We start from the raw sequence: 18896 nt of genomic DNA, 5'->3' as shown, positions 1-18896 counted from the left end.
TGCCCAAAGATTCAATCAGTTTAACTTTGGCCTTTACAAAAATTGGGTTATTGAGGTAGACAAATGTTCATGTACCCTTCACAATTCATTTTATGTTTATTATTACCAAACAAGGGAAACGCTCTCGGCGGTCTCGCCTGCATTACGCAATTCGATATGATGAAAAATTGAGGTTGGAACATTATTTATAGGCACGGTGACCCATTAGCAGGCCCCACAAAATGAAATCCTTTTGAATATAATCAGCATTTTGAAGTGAATATTGACTAAGAATCATCAAAACAATTATTTAATATTAATTGTACCACGATCGATAACTTGAATGAAATATGAACAAATTAATATAAAAAAATGATTTATTAATTCTCATATTAAGTTGTGAAAACATAATCCAAGTCTACTAACCTAAAATGACCTTCGACCTTGTGACCTGAAATATGTGTCATATGATTTGTGATACTTGACAACCCTTGTGTACAAGTTACATGGAATTTGAACAAACAATTTTGAAAATATGCTAAAAATTCAAAATCTTGATGTTGATGCAACAACAAATTCTAAGTGTGTTGACCTAAAATGACCTTTGACGTTAACTTAGTGACCTGAAATACTGATCACTTGATTGGGGATACTTGATAACCCTATAGTCCAAGTTTCATTGACAAAGAACTTAAACTTTCAAAATTATATAAAAAATTCAAAAAATTAACCTTTGGTTAAGTTTTTGATGATGATGCGACAACATAGTCCAAGTGTGTTGACCTAAAATGATCTTTAACGTTAACTTAGTGACCTGAAATACTGATCACTTGATTGGGGATACTTGATAACCCTATAGTCCAAGTTTCATTGACAAAGAACTTAAACTTTCAAAATTATATAAAAAATTCAAAAAATTAACCTTTGGTTAAGTTTTTGATGATGATGCGACAACATAGTCCAAGTCTGTTGACCTGAAATGACCTTTGACCTTGACTATGTGACCTGAAATGCTACTAACATGATTGGGGAGACTTGATAACCCTATAGTCCAAGTTTCATTGACTAAGAACGTAAACATTCAAAATTATATAAAAAATTCAAAAAAAGTTTTTGATGATGATGCGACAACATAGTCCAAGTCTGTTGACCTGAAATGACCTTTGACCTTGACAATGTGACCTGAAATGCTACTCACATTATTGGGGATACTTGATAACCCTATAGTCCAAGTTTCATTGACTAAGAACTTATACTTTCAAAATTATATTGAAAATTCAAAAACTTAACCTTAGGTTAAGTTTTTGATGTTAACGCCGCCGCCGTCGCCGCCGTCACCGGAAAAGCGGCGCCTATGTCTCGCTTTTTTGCTACGCAGGCGAGAAAATAAAAACGTAGTCAGTCAGTCACTCAATAGTGTCTAACAGTGAAGTCTAGAAAGTAAACAGGCTTCCTTGCATAATTTAAATATTAGGTAGCTGCTGATGTTTAAATTTTTACAGAAAGGACATACATGACATGTTCATAATTCCTTCAAAGTTCTACAGAATTTGATGTTGGCTGCAGATGGAACATTGTACCTTTAATGATTGCCATGGTTACCCTACTATTTGTATGTTTACCTGTTGTCTCCTGGGAGGTCTGCCTCTACTTCTTGTCATACTGCTCCTCACATCATCTATTGTAGGTCCTCCCCAGCTCCTTTGATTCCTCCTGTTACCATCATGTCTATCTGTATCCCCCCGATGATGCTCCTGATGGTATGGCTGCTGAGGACCATAGCGCCCTGGATCATCTAGAAAGCCCCCCTGTGATGATCTGGGATGATGATGATGGGCTTGGCTAGGGTCTCCATTCCCAGATGCTTTCTACCATGGGCAGGTAACAAACAAAGAATGACAGTCATTATAATCACTATTCAATCACAATGCGATTGGCAGTCTAATGGAATGTACAAAATGAAACAATATGCAGAGTTGAGCAGGTAAAGGAAATGATAGTCTTTAGAGCTGATTACTTATATATGGGGGTTATTAGTCAAAATTAGTAAAGGAGCATCAGGAAATTATTGAATGTTTACCATTTAGCTTTTTTTTTATAATGCTGTTGTTCACTGTTTTTTGTTGATTTTTGCTGTGCTATTTACATGCCATTTATTTATTGAATACTTTCTCGTATTGTTCTTTTGTATACCGTATTTGCCGGCGATAAGGCCGCAGCGCTGTATAGGCCGCACCCCCCGACTTTGACATTAAAAAAACAAACAAAAACAAAACAAAAAAACAAACTTTTTGTTGAAGTCGGGATTTGATCTCTTGCGTTTAAATGTTGATTTGACTAAAATCACAGCCTTAGACCGCTCGGCCATCCCGCACTGATGCTAGCTTATGTAGTTTTTTGTGATGTATACATTGCGCCTCTCTCTTGTGTATTGAAATGGATTCAAAATAGCGACTTCGCGTGCTGAATGCTTCGCGGCAGCTCCCTTAAACGGGCCCTTCTTTTACTTTTGCAATGTATTGGCACGAACTTAGATCAAGATCTATTGACAGATGTTGTTTTTGGAAGTTTATTTTCGTCTTCATGTCAACAATGCAAGATAAAATTGTCGGTAAGATGTGTAGAAATGTATAGTTATTGTACTGTTCGTAGATCTAGTCCCATATGTGCAAATTCGTGCTTGTTTTGACTTACTTTTTAATTTTTTTTTTACTCTTTCGTCGCATAGGCCGCATCCCGACTTTTGGATATTTTCTCTTCCAAAAATACTGCGGCCTTTATGCCGGCAAATACGGTATGCATATTTGTACATTTTGTATGTTTGATGCTCAATAAAAAAAAAATTATATTAATTCTCAAAATTCTTTGGAGATTATTGAAGGTATGTGTCAACTGGGTTAAAATAGTCATATTATCTTCATGAGAAGATGGCCCAAAGTCATTCAGAATGCTTCATCTTGCAAGAGCTTTGGGTTAGGTCCAGTGATGTGTAGATACTCTTCAAAACATTGCTGTTATTCCAATATACTGAATGAAAGAGTCTTACCCCTCTCTCATATTCCTCCCTCATGGCCTGGATCTCAGCTTCTACTCTGTCATAGTTTTCTTTCCTCTTTGAAGTATAATCCTGCTGAAAACAAGAAAGAGTATTGGAGTATTACGATTAGAAACACATTTTCACTCCATTTCTCAAAGTTACTTCACTGACTTCAAGCAGTTACCCTTTATTAGCTAACTCTCCAATCCAACATTTACTCCAGTAACTACATTTTCATCAAAGATGTAAGGTAATAATAATAATATAATATTGGATATTTTGATACCGCACATATCCAATGTAGAGGTGTCGTGGTCGAGTGGATCCTCGCCGGACTGTCAATCACAAGGTCCGCGGTTCGAGTCCCGCCGTTGCACTAATGTCCTTTGGCAAGACATTGATCTACATTTGCCACACTCAACACAAGTGATGTAAATGGGTACCTGGCAGGAATTAATTCCTTGAAATGCTGGAGCGTTGTAATGGCAGCTAGGCTAAAGCCAGGGTAATAATAAATGCGCCTTGGAATAGAATTTCTAGATAGATGGCGCTATAGAAATGCCTATTATTATTATTATCCATCATACAAGGTGCTCAGAGGGCTCCAATATTTCATTTAATCTGTTCATGCTTGTTCATACAGTTTGGTCATCATTGGTTCAATTTTAGGTACCGTAAGTTATCACAGATTATATTTTCGGGAAATTTCAACACTTTCATAACCCTGTGATATTTGATAAGTTTGGTTTGAATTGCTTCAATGCTTTTCAAAATATTGCGGTAAGAATTCATTTTCTGGCATTTTCAACACTATTATTACCGTGTTACCTTTGACGCTTTTATGCTTATACATACTTATCCAAGATTGGTTATATCTGCTCATTGGTTCTTAGTTATCTGAAGCCCTGATTGCATGCAGGAAATAACAAGACACCAGCTGTGATACCAGCCATCTAGCTGTGATACCAGCCATCTAGCTGTGATACCAGCCATCTAGCTGTGATACCAGCCATCTAGCTTTGCTACAGTCCGTCTTCATTAGCCAGCTGGTATCACACCTATTTTCTTGTTTTTCCCTGGCAGCCAATCAGAGCCGTTATTTTTTTCCTTAACCTTCTGTATGTATTGTACAATTTTCTGTTCATTCTTGCAATATACAAGACAAAAAGCATTATTAAATCAGTAAAACAACAATAGAAATCTGATCCACTGACCTGTCCTTTGTTTTCTTCCCATCCCATTTTGACACTCCTTCCATCATTGCCTCCTCCACCTCTTCCTCTACCTCCTCTCCCTCGACCTCTTCCTCTACCACGCCCTCCTTGACCTTGACCTTGACCTTGCTCTCCCATTGGACCTCCAGATCCCTGCAGTCAAAAACAAATGATTATCAAATACATAGTCATATACCAATCAACACAAATCATACTAGTGTCAATATGTCATGATGTATAAATTCCTGTAATTAAATGAATTAATCTGAAAACATTTTGGTGTATATTCTGCTGTGAGCCAGAAAGGTGTAAGCTATATTATAAAGTGTTGACATAGATCGTTATCAAGTGATTGCTTCAGAGCAGACATGCGCAAAGCATATTTTTGTCCTAGCTTATAATGACCAATTAATTCTGAAAGTCAACTCCAGATGAATAACATTTTGGATCAGCTGATTTTTTGCAATAACAATGATCCATGTCACCATTTCATACATTTTACACCACCCTAATCATCCACCCTGGGTACAAACAAATCAGTCCAAACATCTGCAGCTATCACTTCATCTTTCAGACTGTTCTCAAGGTACAGCTTGCCTTGAATAGATCATTCTTACTCCCTTCCTGGCTCTCAACCATATATCTTATTCTTCAGATAAGATTTTAAAATTAAGATTAACCCTAAACATGGCAAAAAAGTTCTGCCATTTCCCTCTTTTTTTTTTGCATTTCTTTATTTATGAAAAGCAATTACTTTAACTTTGAATAATGTATATCAAACAAAAACAATTGATGATATTCACTTCTAGTAAGACTAGAAATGAAGGCCTATGACATTTGTTAAAACTGGTGGAGAAAACAATGTCATATTCTCTGTCATTACTCTGTCATGTACATATCTGGAATCACTTTGCATATCTCTCTTTATGGACATTTCTTATTCATGTCATATAATCATCAAAAGACGATACAAGGGCAGTAACAATACAAGATTACTGGTTATATATAATACAGGGGCATAGTTTATACCCCTTCATCTATTATTTATGACTGTAAGATAACAAAATATATGATGAGATAATGTCAAAATGAGAACAATGGCTAAACAGTATACTGCAGGATTGGTACATGATAGTTGACCCTTGACCTTTGAAGATAATGCATGATTCCAGGTTAGTACAAGTCACATGCAGAAAGAACAAACACATATTCCATGGAAAGTTGTCACTCAAAGTAACATTCCAAAGCCATCAAGCAATGCCCCCAAAATACAGGTTAAAATATTGTATTGCACAATACAAAATTCCTCTGGAAAATTGTAATGTATGAAGGTTTACAGCAAGGAAATAAATCAAAAATATTAGAAATAAAGACGATTCTACTTTTGTAAGTCAGAAACTGGAGAAAAAAAACAATTAAACAGAAAAATCAATGAACCCATCATGCATATATGCTGTCAAAGTTTGAACTGTTAGCACGCTATTGATTGAAGACTATCAATGCGCAAGCTATAAATGATTTAAAAGTAAAGATTGGTCTAAACTAGATAAAATATAGTATACAGCTGTACTATCCAAAATGAAGAATACATTTCTATCTTTGCTGCAATCTTGTAAAGTTAATGTGTTAAAGTGAAGATCTCATCAACTTTCTCTTCTAAACATCTACTATGAAGGTCAATTCCACCAGGAAATATTTGCAAAGTATTGGACTTCCATTCAAAATCGGATCGAGTACACCATCATATTAAAAAAAAGATAAATAAATCAATACAAAATTTTAGAGAGAAAAGAATAAGTTATGATAAATTATTTAGACAAGTTAAAGTAGTCCCACTCCAAACCCAGACATACAATTAGTCAATGTTGCAGGGTTTTGAAACTACTCCTTGAATGAGTCTGAATAAGATCATATATGTTTACATGTTATAAGCTCAGGTCTATATAATAAGATGCAGAATTTGAAAACAAACATATTGCAAACATACTGCATCACATTGACTACCAGAATGAAAGAAACACTTACATTAAAAGTGTACCAATGGTATGTTAGGGGTTCTATGTGGCTATATTTCATTCAAATTATGAGCCTGAAATATTACTCCTATAAAGAGGAAAATAGGAAATGCAACTTTAATACAATTTCAAATAACATAAAAGCAACTTGTAAGTAGAATAATCAACACATCAGGTTCCATGCTGGTGTTTTATGTAATAACTAGTTTCTTCAAACTCCTTTTCTGTCTGCCTATAGAATGCTGAGTAAAGATTTTTAAGGTTGGATTTCACAGTCTAGATGTACACCAAATATAGTTTAGGTGATTGGTATAATGTAAATTAAAAAACCACCATAAAGAGATAAATTAAGGACTGTAATGCATTTGGGATCCATAACAATCTCTTTTCCTTCTAGCTGTTAACCTATTTACAACCCCCCCCCCCCCCCCAACAAAGCTATACTATATGTAAGAATGAGAGTTGTGATTCTCAACAATGTTTTTAAATAGGAAACTAAGCAAAGCCCAAGAATGATAAATATAGCTTTAACAGTACAAATAATGTACAGGATAACAAACATGTAGCAGAGGTTATGAAATAAGAATAGAATCAAGGTATGCAATATTCATGAAAATATTGTCATAGAAAGTACAAACAGGATGAAGAATTCGGGAAAATAAACTGACAGAGCACCGAGATAAGATCTTTTTGATTATTAAGAAACAACACCATTTGTATATTGTGTATTTAGTGCCAAAAGGGCGTTAACTCTGTGTTAAAGTAAATGAGTTAATGCCCTGAATGTAGAAAGAAGATATAAGCTACAATCCATTTCATTCCTATGTTTCATATAAAAGAGAAGCTAAGGGACTTGACAAATATCAAAGGTATTGAGCAGTGATGTTCCTCTGATGTTAGTAGCGCACACCTCGGTAAAACACTACGTAAAGAACAATATTACAAATTGAAGAAAAAAATATTTCCCCAAAAAATGTTATTTTGAAAAGTGATAGAGATCTTTTCACTTTAAATTTTGTTGGCTACAAATATTCACATGTATGTATTCATCACAGTTTTCTTTTTCTTTCTTTTTTAAATAACTAGTTAAACACAACATCCAAAACAGAATAGGAAAGAAATCAGAAAGGAAATATTTTGAGAGAGGTATTTGCCCTAATCAAAAGTAAAGTAGCAGCAACTAAATAATCTAAAAACAAAATTGAATCATGAAAGAGATTTGTGAGAAAGGGATGAAAACAATCAATGAAACGGCAACAACTAATGTACTGTCTTCAAAAGATGCTCATCACAAGTGTAGACATGGAATGATCCTCACATCACTACTTGGAATTACAATACAAGTTGAGAGGTTGGGAAGGCAGGCAGGCTTGCTATTGGATGGCTGGCTGAGGGAAGTGTTAAGAGTATTAGGATAACAAATATATGATTATAGGGAGAAGTAGTCAAATAAAGGGTAATGTTATAGCATCACAACTAAATGGTTTCTTGATCAAATGAGGAAAGATGCATGGAGGTCTAAGACTGGAAGGCTAATATACCTCAGGATGCGGTGGGCTGTGTATCTTGTGTCGAGGGCTTTCTATAACCGGAGAGCAGTCGTTTGGAAAGGTCACAATCAAAGTCTACACACACACACACACAGACAGACATAGTCATGGAGGATATACCACAAACAGAGGATAAAAGAAAAATAGAGACACAGGTCAAAGTAGTGAATGAGGGAGGACAGAGTATGGTATCACAGGGGGTCTACATTGACTGGACTTTTGTAGTTTGAACTTTATATTCCAGCACAGAGCTGCTCTACAATGGAACAACGCTACTTTCATTTGACTTGTTTCTTTTGTTAAAGTTACTCTTTAAAATAGTATGATTCCTTTTCAACGGTAAAAGAGTTTCTGCTGTCCTAAAAACATTCTTTTTATGAGCAGTAGGATTTGAATAGGTGATTGACATCGGCCTGCCCTACAATTATTTCCAACATCCTACTCTATAAATACAGCCTAGACTTCTAGTAAAAACCTTACAAGTTGTCTTGATTCAAGTGATAATAGGAACTCTTTTTAACTCGGGGTTTATAATGTGCTGAATAAAATACCTCATAAATGGGCTTATTCACAGCAGTAGTATAATAATATTCTGAAAACCAGATATTATGAAAAGCATAAAAATAAATGAATATATATATATATATAAATAAATAAAGATACTCAGCAGTTACTATCTATATCACACATCAAACTCAGCTCATAGAGCTTATTATTATCACCATCTTCATTCTACTTGTCAACATTGAGTGTAATAAGAATGGATTCTCTGAGGTTTCTTGTTCTAGCTTCCCTCCACTCAATGGAAGGTCTACTCTGGTATCAAGTTGACTTCAGTGCAACATAAACATTCAAAAAGAGAAGGAGATCAGTGAAATAATAAGCAAAATTCAATAACGGAAGGAAGTTAAACAAATCAATAATTGTAATCTATCAAATACAAAGTGAAAGCTTTGTGGCTCACTTCTGAACCCCTCTCTGGCTCTCCCTATGTTATGTCTTAAAAATGTCATAAACTTCAACCCCCCCCCCCCCCAAAAAAAAACACCTCTGATTATACCTATCCCTTACATATCTTACTGGACATCTACAGTGTATGTTTACATACTCCCTCTATGACAAAGATCTATTTCTTCATGAAAGTAGAAATTCATGACAATTTGAAGTACAAAACAATGGGGGAGCTGCTCGAAAGGTAAGAGTTGCATATGCATTTGATTGATTACAAATATAAACAGTAGTAATTTTCTTAATGTTTATCATAATAGCTGCAACTCCATGTGCTTTAGTATCCTAAGGATCTAACACCAACTTGAATATACAATTCTATTAGAGTACCAGCATTAATACTATGAGAGCATCATCATAATGATAACATATGGTTCATATAGGTACCTTCAGTATTCTGTATAAACATATGTTTCCTACCAGCATCTAATACCTACTTACTTTACATATATCTTTAATAGCAGTAACATTTACAGCTAACTATACTGGTGTGAGGCACTTCAAGAGCTGTAGGTCATTGTACAGAATGTGCTACAATAAATGAATGTTAAATGAACTCATTGATCCAACTATGAAAGACTACATGTCTGACTTACAGGCCTTTTATCCTTCCTAGCTTGCTGTGCATCTTTCTTCATCTGAGCTCTACCAGACTGCAGAGTATGAGATATAGAGAAGGAAAAAGTTAAAGTTTCATTTAAAAGTATACTCAAACATGAATATTACATATTTGCCTGTCTCACAGATAAAAATAAAGTGTTCTTACACACACACACACACACAAAAAAAATCTACAATCTAAACCATCTTGCCTATACCTTTAGATTTATTATAAGGAAATCCAACCCAAATAGACTACTACTCTAAAAGAAAGGAGAAAATCAGAGAAGCAAGCTGATGAAAGTTTCTATTAAATCTGACTAAATATAGAAATTTATGACTTATAATAATATGCAATCAATAATATTTATTGAGTAGTGCCTCAAGGGAGAAGGAACTTACGGGAAAACAGAAATTAATGATATTTTTGTACACAGCAAATGGTAGAGTTATCCAAGTCCTACGTCACGATCCCCTGACGGAACTACCAATTTGAGATTTGCATAGACTTTATAGTGATCTCATATTTCAAACATTCATAACGTCCTTACTATTGGTCCGATTCATTTCAACCTTTTGCCATTCTGTTTGTTATTTTTCTGCTTTCATACAAATCAACTTATTACAAGGGTTGGATTGCCCTTTAAGTCAAAAGCCAAATCCTGAATGATTGGGCACTCTGTAGTGCATTTATTTTTTCTGCATCTCTATTAACATTGCTGGGATAAACATGTATGTATGGATGTTACAATACAAACAATGTTCCCCATTATGTAAAAACAAAATACCGTTTTATGGTATTTTTAACCCATAGAAGGGCTCGTTGCATAAAACTTTATACCACTGATGATAACTATGCCATCGATATTAACTACCATGGCAACATCATTCATCAGGCAATCAAACCAAGGTTTCCATGAAAGTTACCATCAATGTTAAGTTTTATGCAACGGGCCCCAGTTCTCCTCTTAGAGACAGTTTTTGATTATCTTTTTATTAAGAATGCTAGGACTATCACGATACATCAGCAGAGGGAGCAACTTTCACAGAAAATGTTGCTGTTCATGAGTAAGAACACTTTAAAGGGATCCGGTAACTTTGTCTCAGATTCTGAAACAAAATTCTGGATTTAGCTCATGATGCAGTGATAATTATAAACCTTTAGGTCAGTCAGGAACCCCATGACTTTTACAAGCCGATCGCCTGTCTGATTATCAAGATATTTATGATTGGAATTACACATTTTGAAAACCGTTCGCCTGCAATTTTCATAACCCTACAGTCTATTGGGGAAAACAAGTATGGTAAAACCGGTCACTCAAAGATTTTTTACTTTTTTGAGGCACTTCTTGATCATTTTGAAACGCATTTTTTTAGTGCTTCAATATTACACCATATCACAGACACTGATAACATGTAGGGCCGTGTATCTCAGATTTAACATTGTTAAACGATCCCTTTTTTTTCACTGCAATTTTCATAACCCTACAGTCTATTGGGGAAAACAAGTATGGTAAAACCGGTCACTCAAAGATTTTTTACTTTTTTGAGGCACTTCTTGATCATTTTGAAACGCAATTTTTTTAGTGCTTCAATATTACACCATATCACAGACACTGATAACATGTAGGGCCGTGTATCTCAGATTTAACATTGTTAAACGATCCCTTTAATCATCATCATTAAAGTCTCTACATTTGCAACGGTATGGAAAATTCATACTTTTACTATTTCTGGTACAAATTAGCAATTTTCAGTTATTTATATTTAGCTTCTTTCTTTCACAAAAATGCATTTATAGTTTTTTTTAACTCCGTAGAAAAATTGTAATAATTAGTGCCAATTTGATGATGAAAAGCTCCTATAATGTATCTTAAATTGAATGAAATTCTGAGTTGGTATGGGTTATGCTATGAGCTCAATTTGATGATGAAAAAATGCTATAATGTATCTTAAAGATAAACTTTAGTACTGGTAATGCGATTGCATTGTGAAAGAAAAGGTGTGGAAAGGATCAGAAACAGTTGATCATGTAGCATGTAAGTACTGGTGTGCACTGCAAGGTTCTGGAGTCATCAAAATCATAATAAATTTGACTGAGTCTTGGTAAAGTAACAAGCACTCACATAGAAAGCTATATATGGGACAACACACATCGTGTCGGGGCTAGTACTACCTTGATTTCCTTGTCTTTCTATGCTCATTACTCAGCCAGTATACATTTTCTTCCAAATTGTTTGGCACATGTCATTTATTTGTAATCTTGAACATTCAGTGTAAGTTTCGTTTGATTCTGTGAGAATTATTATTTTTTTTTTTTACCAATACTGGAGTTTATCTTTAAATTGAACGAAACTCTGAGTTGGTATGAGCTCACCTGTGCCACCTTCCGTTTGACTTTAAGTCGTACCATCCCTACTGTGCCTTTAAGAATGTTGTACACCTCATCTCTTGTCTTCCCTTCTAGATTGATGTCATTGATCTGAGCCACAACGTCCCCACTGTCAAGTCGACCATCCTACAAACAACCAGTCAATAGGTTCATAGCGTGTACTTCAATAAAATTACAGATATCAACAAAGGGGAATGTCTTTATACTCAAGCCTTACTGGTGTTGCTTTATGAGGGAAATATGACTTTCTTTATCTCTACTACTATAAAATTTTATACATTTATAAATTCTACTTTCTACATACAACTCAGCCCCTGAGAAGAATGAATCTGATTGAAAAACATTTCAATGCTATCCATTAAAAGCAATAAAAATAAACACCAATTTGACATGCTCATTTATTTGGATAGGACTCAAGTTGCTAGTATACTATGATATTGTGGACATACTTTGTTAATAATCCTTAATTCTACTAGAGTCACTTGTTGGAGATGGAGCAAGGGTAAAGGACATTGTAAATGCATGTAAAATGAAATAAAATCTTTAATGTTGTGTGTGATTGAATGCAGCTTACCTGTTCAGCAGCTCCTCCAGCTACAATGGTCTTCACAACCACACCTATTCCATGTGAACCTACTAGACCAAAGCCTAGGCCTCGCCCTGCATTCAGAAGCTCTATGTTGATGAATTCATATCGAGGCTGATCTTCAGATGGGCTAGACTAAAAACACAGATTCAAGGGATAAAATAAACAACGCTCTTATATTGACACAAACTGAAAACAGAGGAGATCAATCGGGCAGCAATGTGTGTGGGAAATAGAATTGACTAAAGGGATAAGAATGTAAACATGCTCAAAGTCAGAACAAAATTAATAACAGCTGGAATAGTGTGGTGAAATAGTCTGCAGAATGAATACCGTTTATTTTCTGAATACTTGAGACAATCTAGCTATTATATTTGATGGCACAGATTACTTACTGCAAGTATTAGATAAGGGAATAAAGGGTATCAAAGGTACAATGTCCCATTTGCAGGCCCAAAAAATGAAAAGGTTAAATTCCAACGGCATTCGAAAGACAATAATAATTTAGTACATCCCTAAAAAAAGGGGGGCTTGAAAATGTCTTTAAGTGGGAAAATAACGACTATTAGTTGTTGAATCAACTTAGGAGCTATAGAGCCAGTAAATAATAGTCTTGATTTTCAGACGATTGTACCGAATGGTCATACGTTTTATGCTGTGCACAGATTCAATCAGTTTAATTTTGGCCATTACAAGAAGTGGGTTATTGATGTAGACAAATGCTCATGTACCCTTAACAACTCTTTTCATGTATGTTATTACCAAAGATGAAAAAAGCCTGTCAGTCACCCAATAGTGTCGGACAGTGAAGTCTAGCAAGTAAACAGGTTTCCTTGCATAATTTGAATATCAGGACACTGCTCAAGTTTAAATTTCACAGATAAGACATATACATAACATATTCATAATTCCTGCAAAGTTCTACAGAATTTGATGTTGGCTGCAAAAGGGACATAGTATCTTTAATGAGGGAATACCTTCATTGAGGCTAGGAGATTTAAATTGCATAATAAACATATCATCCACTAGCCCAACTGTGTATTCAACAAGGTCAATAAGGTGGATTCATAGGAGACATTTGTGAGACATTCAAGAGAGAGCACCACTAATGCTATACAAGAAGCCATCATCATTGTGTGGTGTAATGATAGGACACCTACCAAGGTCCGCTTTGGTTCAGCCATCTTTTCTAGATTTTTCTCTCCTACGCTGCCGACTGATGCTTCTGAGAAAGGTGAGGATGTGTTACTCCTCTGCTCTACAAGACGCTGCTGTCTGGCTCCTACTACCCCCTCTGTAGGTAATGTAGACTGATTATTCAAGGTCAAAGGTGATGATGTATCACCCCTCCTACCCTGCTGCTTGGTACCAGACGACGGCAAGACCTGGCCAATTAAACAAGGAGGATATATTAATAGTTTTGAATAACATATTGAACCTATCTTTACCTGTATATTTTATTTACCATGTGTCTCACTGCAATAACTACAATGTAGCCAAATCATCAAACATTTATAAAAAATACTATTGCTTTGCAATAATTATATCTCATTACATGAAACAGAGAAGTATTTCTACAATGATATATTTGGTGACTTGATTTCATAACTGATCCCCCCCCCCTCCCAATCTATATTTTGACTACCAACCTGTCCTGCAAGTTGATGGGAGAGTGGAGAAGCAGTTTGTTGTGATCTTGCTTGCAGTCTTTGTTGTTGTTGCTGCTGCTGAGTAGCTGGTGATGGAGATGAGTTTGCACTCCTGCTGGTGGTGTTAGTTTGACTAGGTGATTGATATGATGATGATGATCCACTTGATGAGGAACAAGTACTTGAAGGTGGACTGGTAACACTAGACCCAGTACTACTTGCTAGCTTCTTATCTGCCTCTATTTCCTGTCAGTTTGCAAAGATAATCAACACCTCTCTGATTGACACAAGCAACTTTTATAACATAAAAATAAGCAATTAAAAAAAGAAATCGTAATCGGACCTTAAAGTATACTTAATCATGAAAATGAATTTATTGAATACCGGTAGTTAAAGAAGAAAGCAAAATGGCAACCTTGTGTTGTTAATAATTACATGCACATGCATTTCATTATTTGCTCCATTTTTTGCTTTAAAAACTTTTCTCACTGTAAATGATAGAGCATCACAAAAAACCTTGTTACATTATTGATGATAACTGTCCAATGGCTCTCTAGAAATTTTATCAAGGCATTGCCTTAAATCTGGCATACTTGGCGTATAAGAAGAACATGCGTGTGTTCCATGTACAGTCATTGTAAATTAACAGGCATGGTTCAAATGATTATTCTGATTTGATAAATGAAATATTTTGTTCAATGTATACAAAATATCTGCCCTAGCAATTTAGCCAAGTGAATTGCAAAGTTGTTGAAAGGTTCTTTCATCTTCATGACTTATGTATGCCTAAATCAAGAAACCAGTACATGTAAATCACACAAAGTGTTTGAATGTCATACTCTACCTGGTGACGTCGAGCTCGTTCTTCATTTTTCTTTTTGATGTCATCAATTTTATTGTTGAGTACGTCTTCCTGTTCTTCCTTACTTAGTATGTCAAGGAGTGTGAAGTTATCTACTAGATCAGTCAGTTGCTTGGTCAACTGCAAGGACAAGGAACAAGATTCCATTAACTGGACAATTCTAGTTTACTCAATGTATGATGGTAATAGTTTCATAAAGAATGTCTGAATGCACTTTGTTCTTAGTGTCACTTTACAGTGCTTTGTAGTCATGTCTGAATATGGATGAACCAGTTCTTGTATGTCATGTGCAATTTGATAGTGCAACAGGAAGAGAAAGGTTTCCTTGATGAGCCTCAAGAAGAAATATTGTAATTGCGTGAGAAATATTTTCTTATAAAAGGTCATTTAAACTACAAGTACATGAAGAATCATATTTCTGCAATCCAACACAAATCAGCATTAATTGTGGACTCTGAACTGGCAAATTTGTAATATAATAAATGCTTTCAATAATTAAAATATAGTATAAAGATTTTATTGACCTTTCCCTCAAGTCTACATGTTATGAAACAATGAACGAACAACATAGACTATACTATTCAGTGCACAAGAGATGGCAGTGTTTTGCCTTGTTCATGATAGACAGAGAAAAGAATATACTGGACATGTGAGAGATGGGTTCAACAACAAATATCCCCTGTGTCCTCCACCCCCCCCCCCCCACCCCCTCCCTCCCATGAAAGTTAGTGTGAAGCCCTAGTTAAGATATAATAAAGAGAGGTTGATATGAACTCAAATACATTATCAATCCTTACTCTTCTTATCAAAAGGAGGCAGTACTGAAACAAAATAAAAAGCAACGCAGCTGCTGTCTCTACCCTTTCATGTAAGCTACTAAAGTACAATAGCGACAGAAACTAAAATGGAACATAATAGGTCATGACCCTGCTCACCACACAGTCTGCACAGACACCTACATTCACACTAACATATTAAGTGTGCCTACATGTACATGGAGGACACATACCAGGTATATACATTGTATTTATTTATTTATTTATTTATTTTTATTTATTTATTTTTTTTGGGGGGGGGGGATTTTCCCCTTTGGGTGCATACAAGTGAACAGTTATTGCTTTTGAATGCAGATGAAAATGGCGGCAAACTGAAATACAACAGGACAAGTGCTCAATCTACATGAACAGTGCTGGTCAAATTTGTTGGTATACCTTTGGTTTTGTGATGGATTTTACTACTTGAAAAGTAATGGGCTTGTGTGTGTAAGCAGTGACAAATGTCCTACAAGTTATGGACATTACATTTGTATACCATATAATATGTTTTGATACTTCCAGGGTGCATTTATTTTAACTGCACTGCCCTGGATACTCACATCTGACAAGCATTCTATAAATTCAAGGTATTTTTCTGTTAAAACTCAACAGAAAAAAATAAATTACACATTGTTAGGAAAGTTAGGAAAGGACCAGCTTAAGTTTACAGGTTTGCAGCTCCAATAAAGCATTCCATTTTCACCGTTTAAAAAAAATTCAGCACTTCAGACTTAACTTGATTTTTAAAATTGCACAACATAAAACTGATTAAAATCTGAATTTACAAACTAGTGTTTGTACCAGCTTGCAACTACATGTATGTACATGTACAACTGTAAAAGGGAACAAGTTGAATGCAATAACATGAAAGTTTGCACAATTAGGCAGTTGACAACACCATCAAACACTGTACTCATCTAAAACATAGAGTGCTGTAACAAACATGTACAAATTGTTCACTTATAAGCACTTTGATGAGAAGTAATATTTTCAATGCAAATTACCCGAGTATTCCTAGATTCCAAAGTGATCTAGTTCTTGCTGTCATTGTGATTGAATGGGGAAAGGAACAAAACAGAAAACCCAAACCACTCATTATTATGTTAGATATATACACATCAACATTGTTAATACCACTCTTAAACCATACTAACCATTATTTTATTAATGCATGCTGATTAACATTAATGCAAGCACATTGATTAATATGTATTTGGATTATACATATAATCAAACAGGATCACAAATAAGCTCGCCACCAATCAGACACAGAAAGCAGTTTTAGTGCACATAACACTTCAAACAAAAACTTTCAATTAGATGCGATAATAGCTGGCAAGAAGAAACTAATATTTAATTGCTAAGTGATTGATAAAATACATGACTCACCTCCTGAGTGTAGAGAGTAGTGTGAGAGGCAGGCAAATAATGTGATCAAATATACAGGTTTTATAACATAGAAGAATGTTAGAGCAGACAATCACATCATTTCAATGTGGTCAAAATTTAATGACAAATCCCATGCCAAATAAATCAAATGTTAGCACAGATGATACACAAAGTACTAACAGAAAACTCTGATAAGAGTCATGTCATGCAAGTTCTCAAAATGTAATCATTTCATTTGATGACTATGTAATAAACCCTTCAATAGGAATGTCCCCTTTGCACTCTTCAGATGATTATACCTTTGATGATCTTTTGACATGTCATCTCTTTACATTTCAATATGTTGTCAAAACACTCTCTTTTGTAGTACATATTGCCGTAATTATGTTATATTGTTTGAGTTCACTTGATGTCAAACCTCCATACTATATGAAGGCAACACATTATGGTTTAGTTCCTGACGATGGTCATGACTCATGACACACAGTGGTCCGAAATATTTGAGAAGTCACAAACATGACATTTATTGGAGTTATTATTTATTTATTTTTTGGTTTAGTACTGAATGCAAAATTAAGACAACATCAAATAATGCTTATGTTTTTTAAGCAATAAAAAATCAAGAGTGTAACTAAATAGAATTCTTTTCATCCCTCCAGAATTCTTAGAATTAAAGCTGGGTATTGAACCTTGTTTAAACTTGTTATGTTTCATTTAGAATTATTAAATGAGAAGGAATAGAAGACAGTTCAAATTACATAACATATATAGCTGTATTTAATATTGCGAGTTAATGCTCATTAATCTGCCACCAAGGATTTTCTTTGAAGATATATTCCTTTTCAACATTAATTATTCACCTTGCTAGCAAAAATACATTTTCTTCTGAAATTATTCTATCAAACATAATACATCCCCAAATACTACAACGTCCTTTAATCAAGTATCGGTAATAAGTAAGTTCAAGGTTTTGTATCCAATGTTTGGCAAGAGAAGAAAAATTTCCACTGATTTTTAAACCAATCTACATGTAACATTGGAAAAATACCCATTACATTGACATGTGAAGTCCTAATGCATTTATAAATTTGATACACTGATGTGTTAAAAGAAAAGACAATCTTTCTATTCCACCAGTGGTTTATATCTTAACCATTAAAAAAAAAATCAATTCCAATTCTTAACTCATTGAAAGAGACCATGCCTTGTGTCTACATGTATATTGATCAAGAAAAGGCTCTATAGTAATGAGTGATTTTATAAATATGTACTATCATCAAACTCTTACCTTAATACTCTTCTTTTATATAATTGCATATTATATTATTAAAAACCATTCCCGAGTAAAGCATTCTCTATATGACATGCAAACCCTTGATTAATCCCTTATCTCCTAATTCATAGTATGTACATGTACATGTAGCAATTGTATTTGACAATTCCCAATCTTTAAAAAGTTCATGCACACATATCTGAACTCAGAGGGCATTTGAAAAATGAGTAGAAGGATTATATATTTTGTTTAAAGGAAAGAATTTGGTTATTATTTATTAGTTGGCAGACACAAATCCCTGTCAGTCAAAATGATGGATATTACTTGGGTAAACCTAAATATTATATATTAAAAATTTAAAATGCCTTTTAATTAAATGGTTGTGGTGTAATTAACAACCACTGAAAAGGTTAAGTGGCTATAGAGGTTTATGTGAAATATTGGAATAAGTCTGGGCTTGACTTTGTATGTAATTGTCCAATAACATGCATGAAATTATGTAAATAAAGCATGGATATACTGAAATA

General features: G+C 34.6%; 1 protein-coding gene across 7 annotated transcripts in view; it reads right to left on the bottom strand.

Moving 5' to 3' along the window:
* The window catches only part of LOC575508 (glutenin, high molecular weight subunit DX5), a 50652-nt gene that overhangs the window by 19240 nt on the left and 12516 nt on the right, over positions 1-18896 (bottom strand). For 5 of the 7 annotated variants that reach the window (XM_030998728.1, XM_030998729.1, XM_030998726.1 and 2 more), the window contains exons 3-12: positions 14875-15012; positions 14031-14276; positions 13542-13766; positions 12370-12516; positions 11781-11921; positions 9400-9456; positions 7787-7870; positions 4231-4383; positions 3026-3109; positions 1602-1847 (exon numbers count right to left, since the gene is read on the bottom strand). In XM_030998728.1, coding sequence (XP_030854588.1) covers positions 1602-1847; positions 3026-3109; positions 4231-4383; positions 7787-7870; positions 9400-9456; positions 11781-11921; positions 12370-12516; positions 13542-13766; positions 14031-14276; positions 14875-15012 — 1521 coding nt within the window. Of the gene's footprint in view, positions 1-1601; positions 1848-3025; positions 3110-4230; positions 4384-7786; positions 7871-9399; positions 9457-11780; positions 11922-12369; positions 12517-13541; positions 13767-14030; positions 14277-14874; positions 15015-18896 lie in introns of all 7 variants that reach the window. The other 2 variants (XM_030998724.1, XM_030998727.1) reach the window with 2 other exon arrangements.

This window comes from Strongylocentrotus purpuratus, unplaced genomic scaffold (genome assembly GCF_000002235.5).
Source record: "Strongylocentrotus purpuratus isolate Spur 01 unplaced genomic scaffold, Spur_5.0 spur5_scaffold_5, whole genome shotgun sequence".
NCBI classification, from domain to species: Eukaryota; Metazoa; Echinodermata; class Echinoidea; order Camarodonta; family Strongylocentrotidae; genus Strongylocentrotus; species Strongylocentrotus purpuratus.
This window is presented reverse-complemented; position numbering and strand designations above follow the sequence as displayed.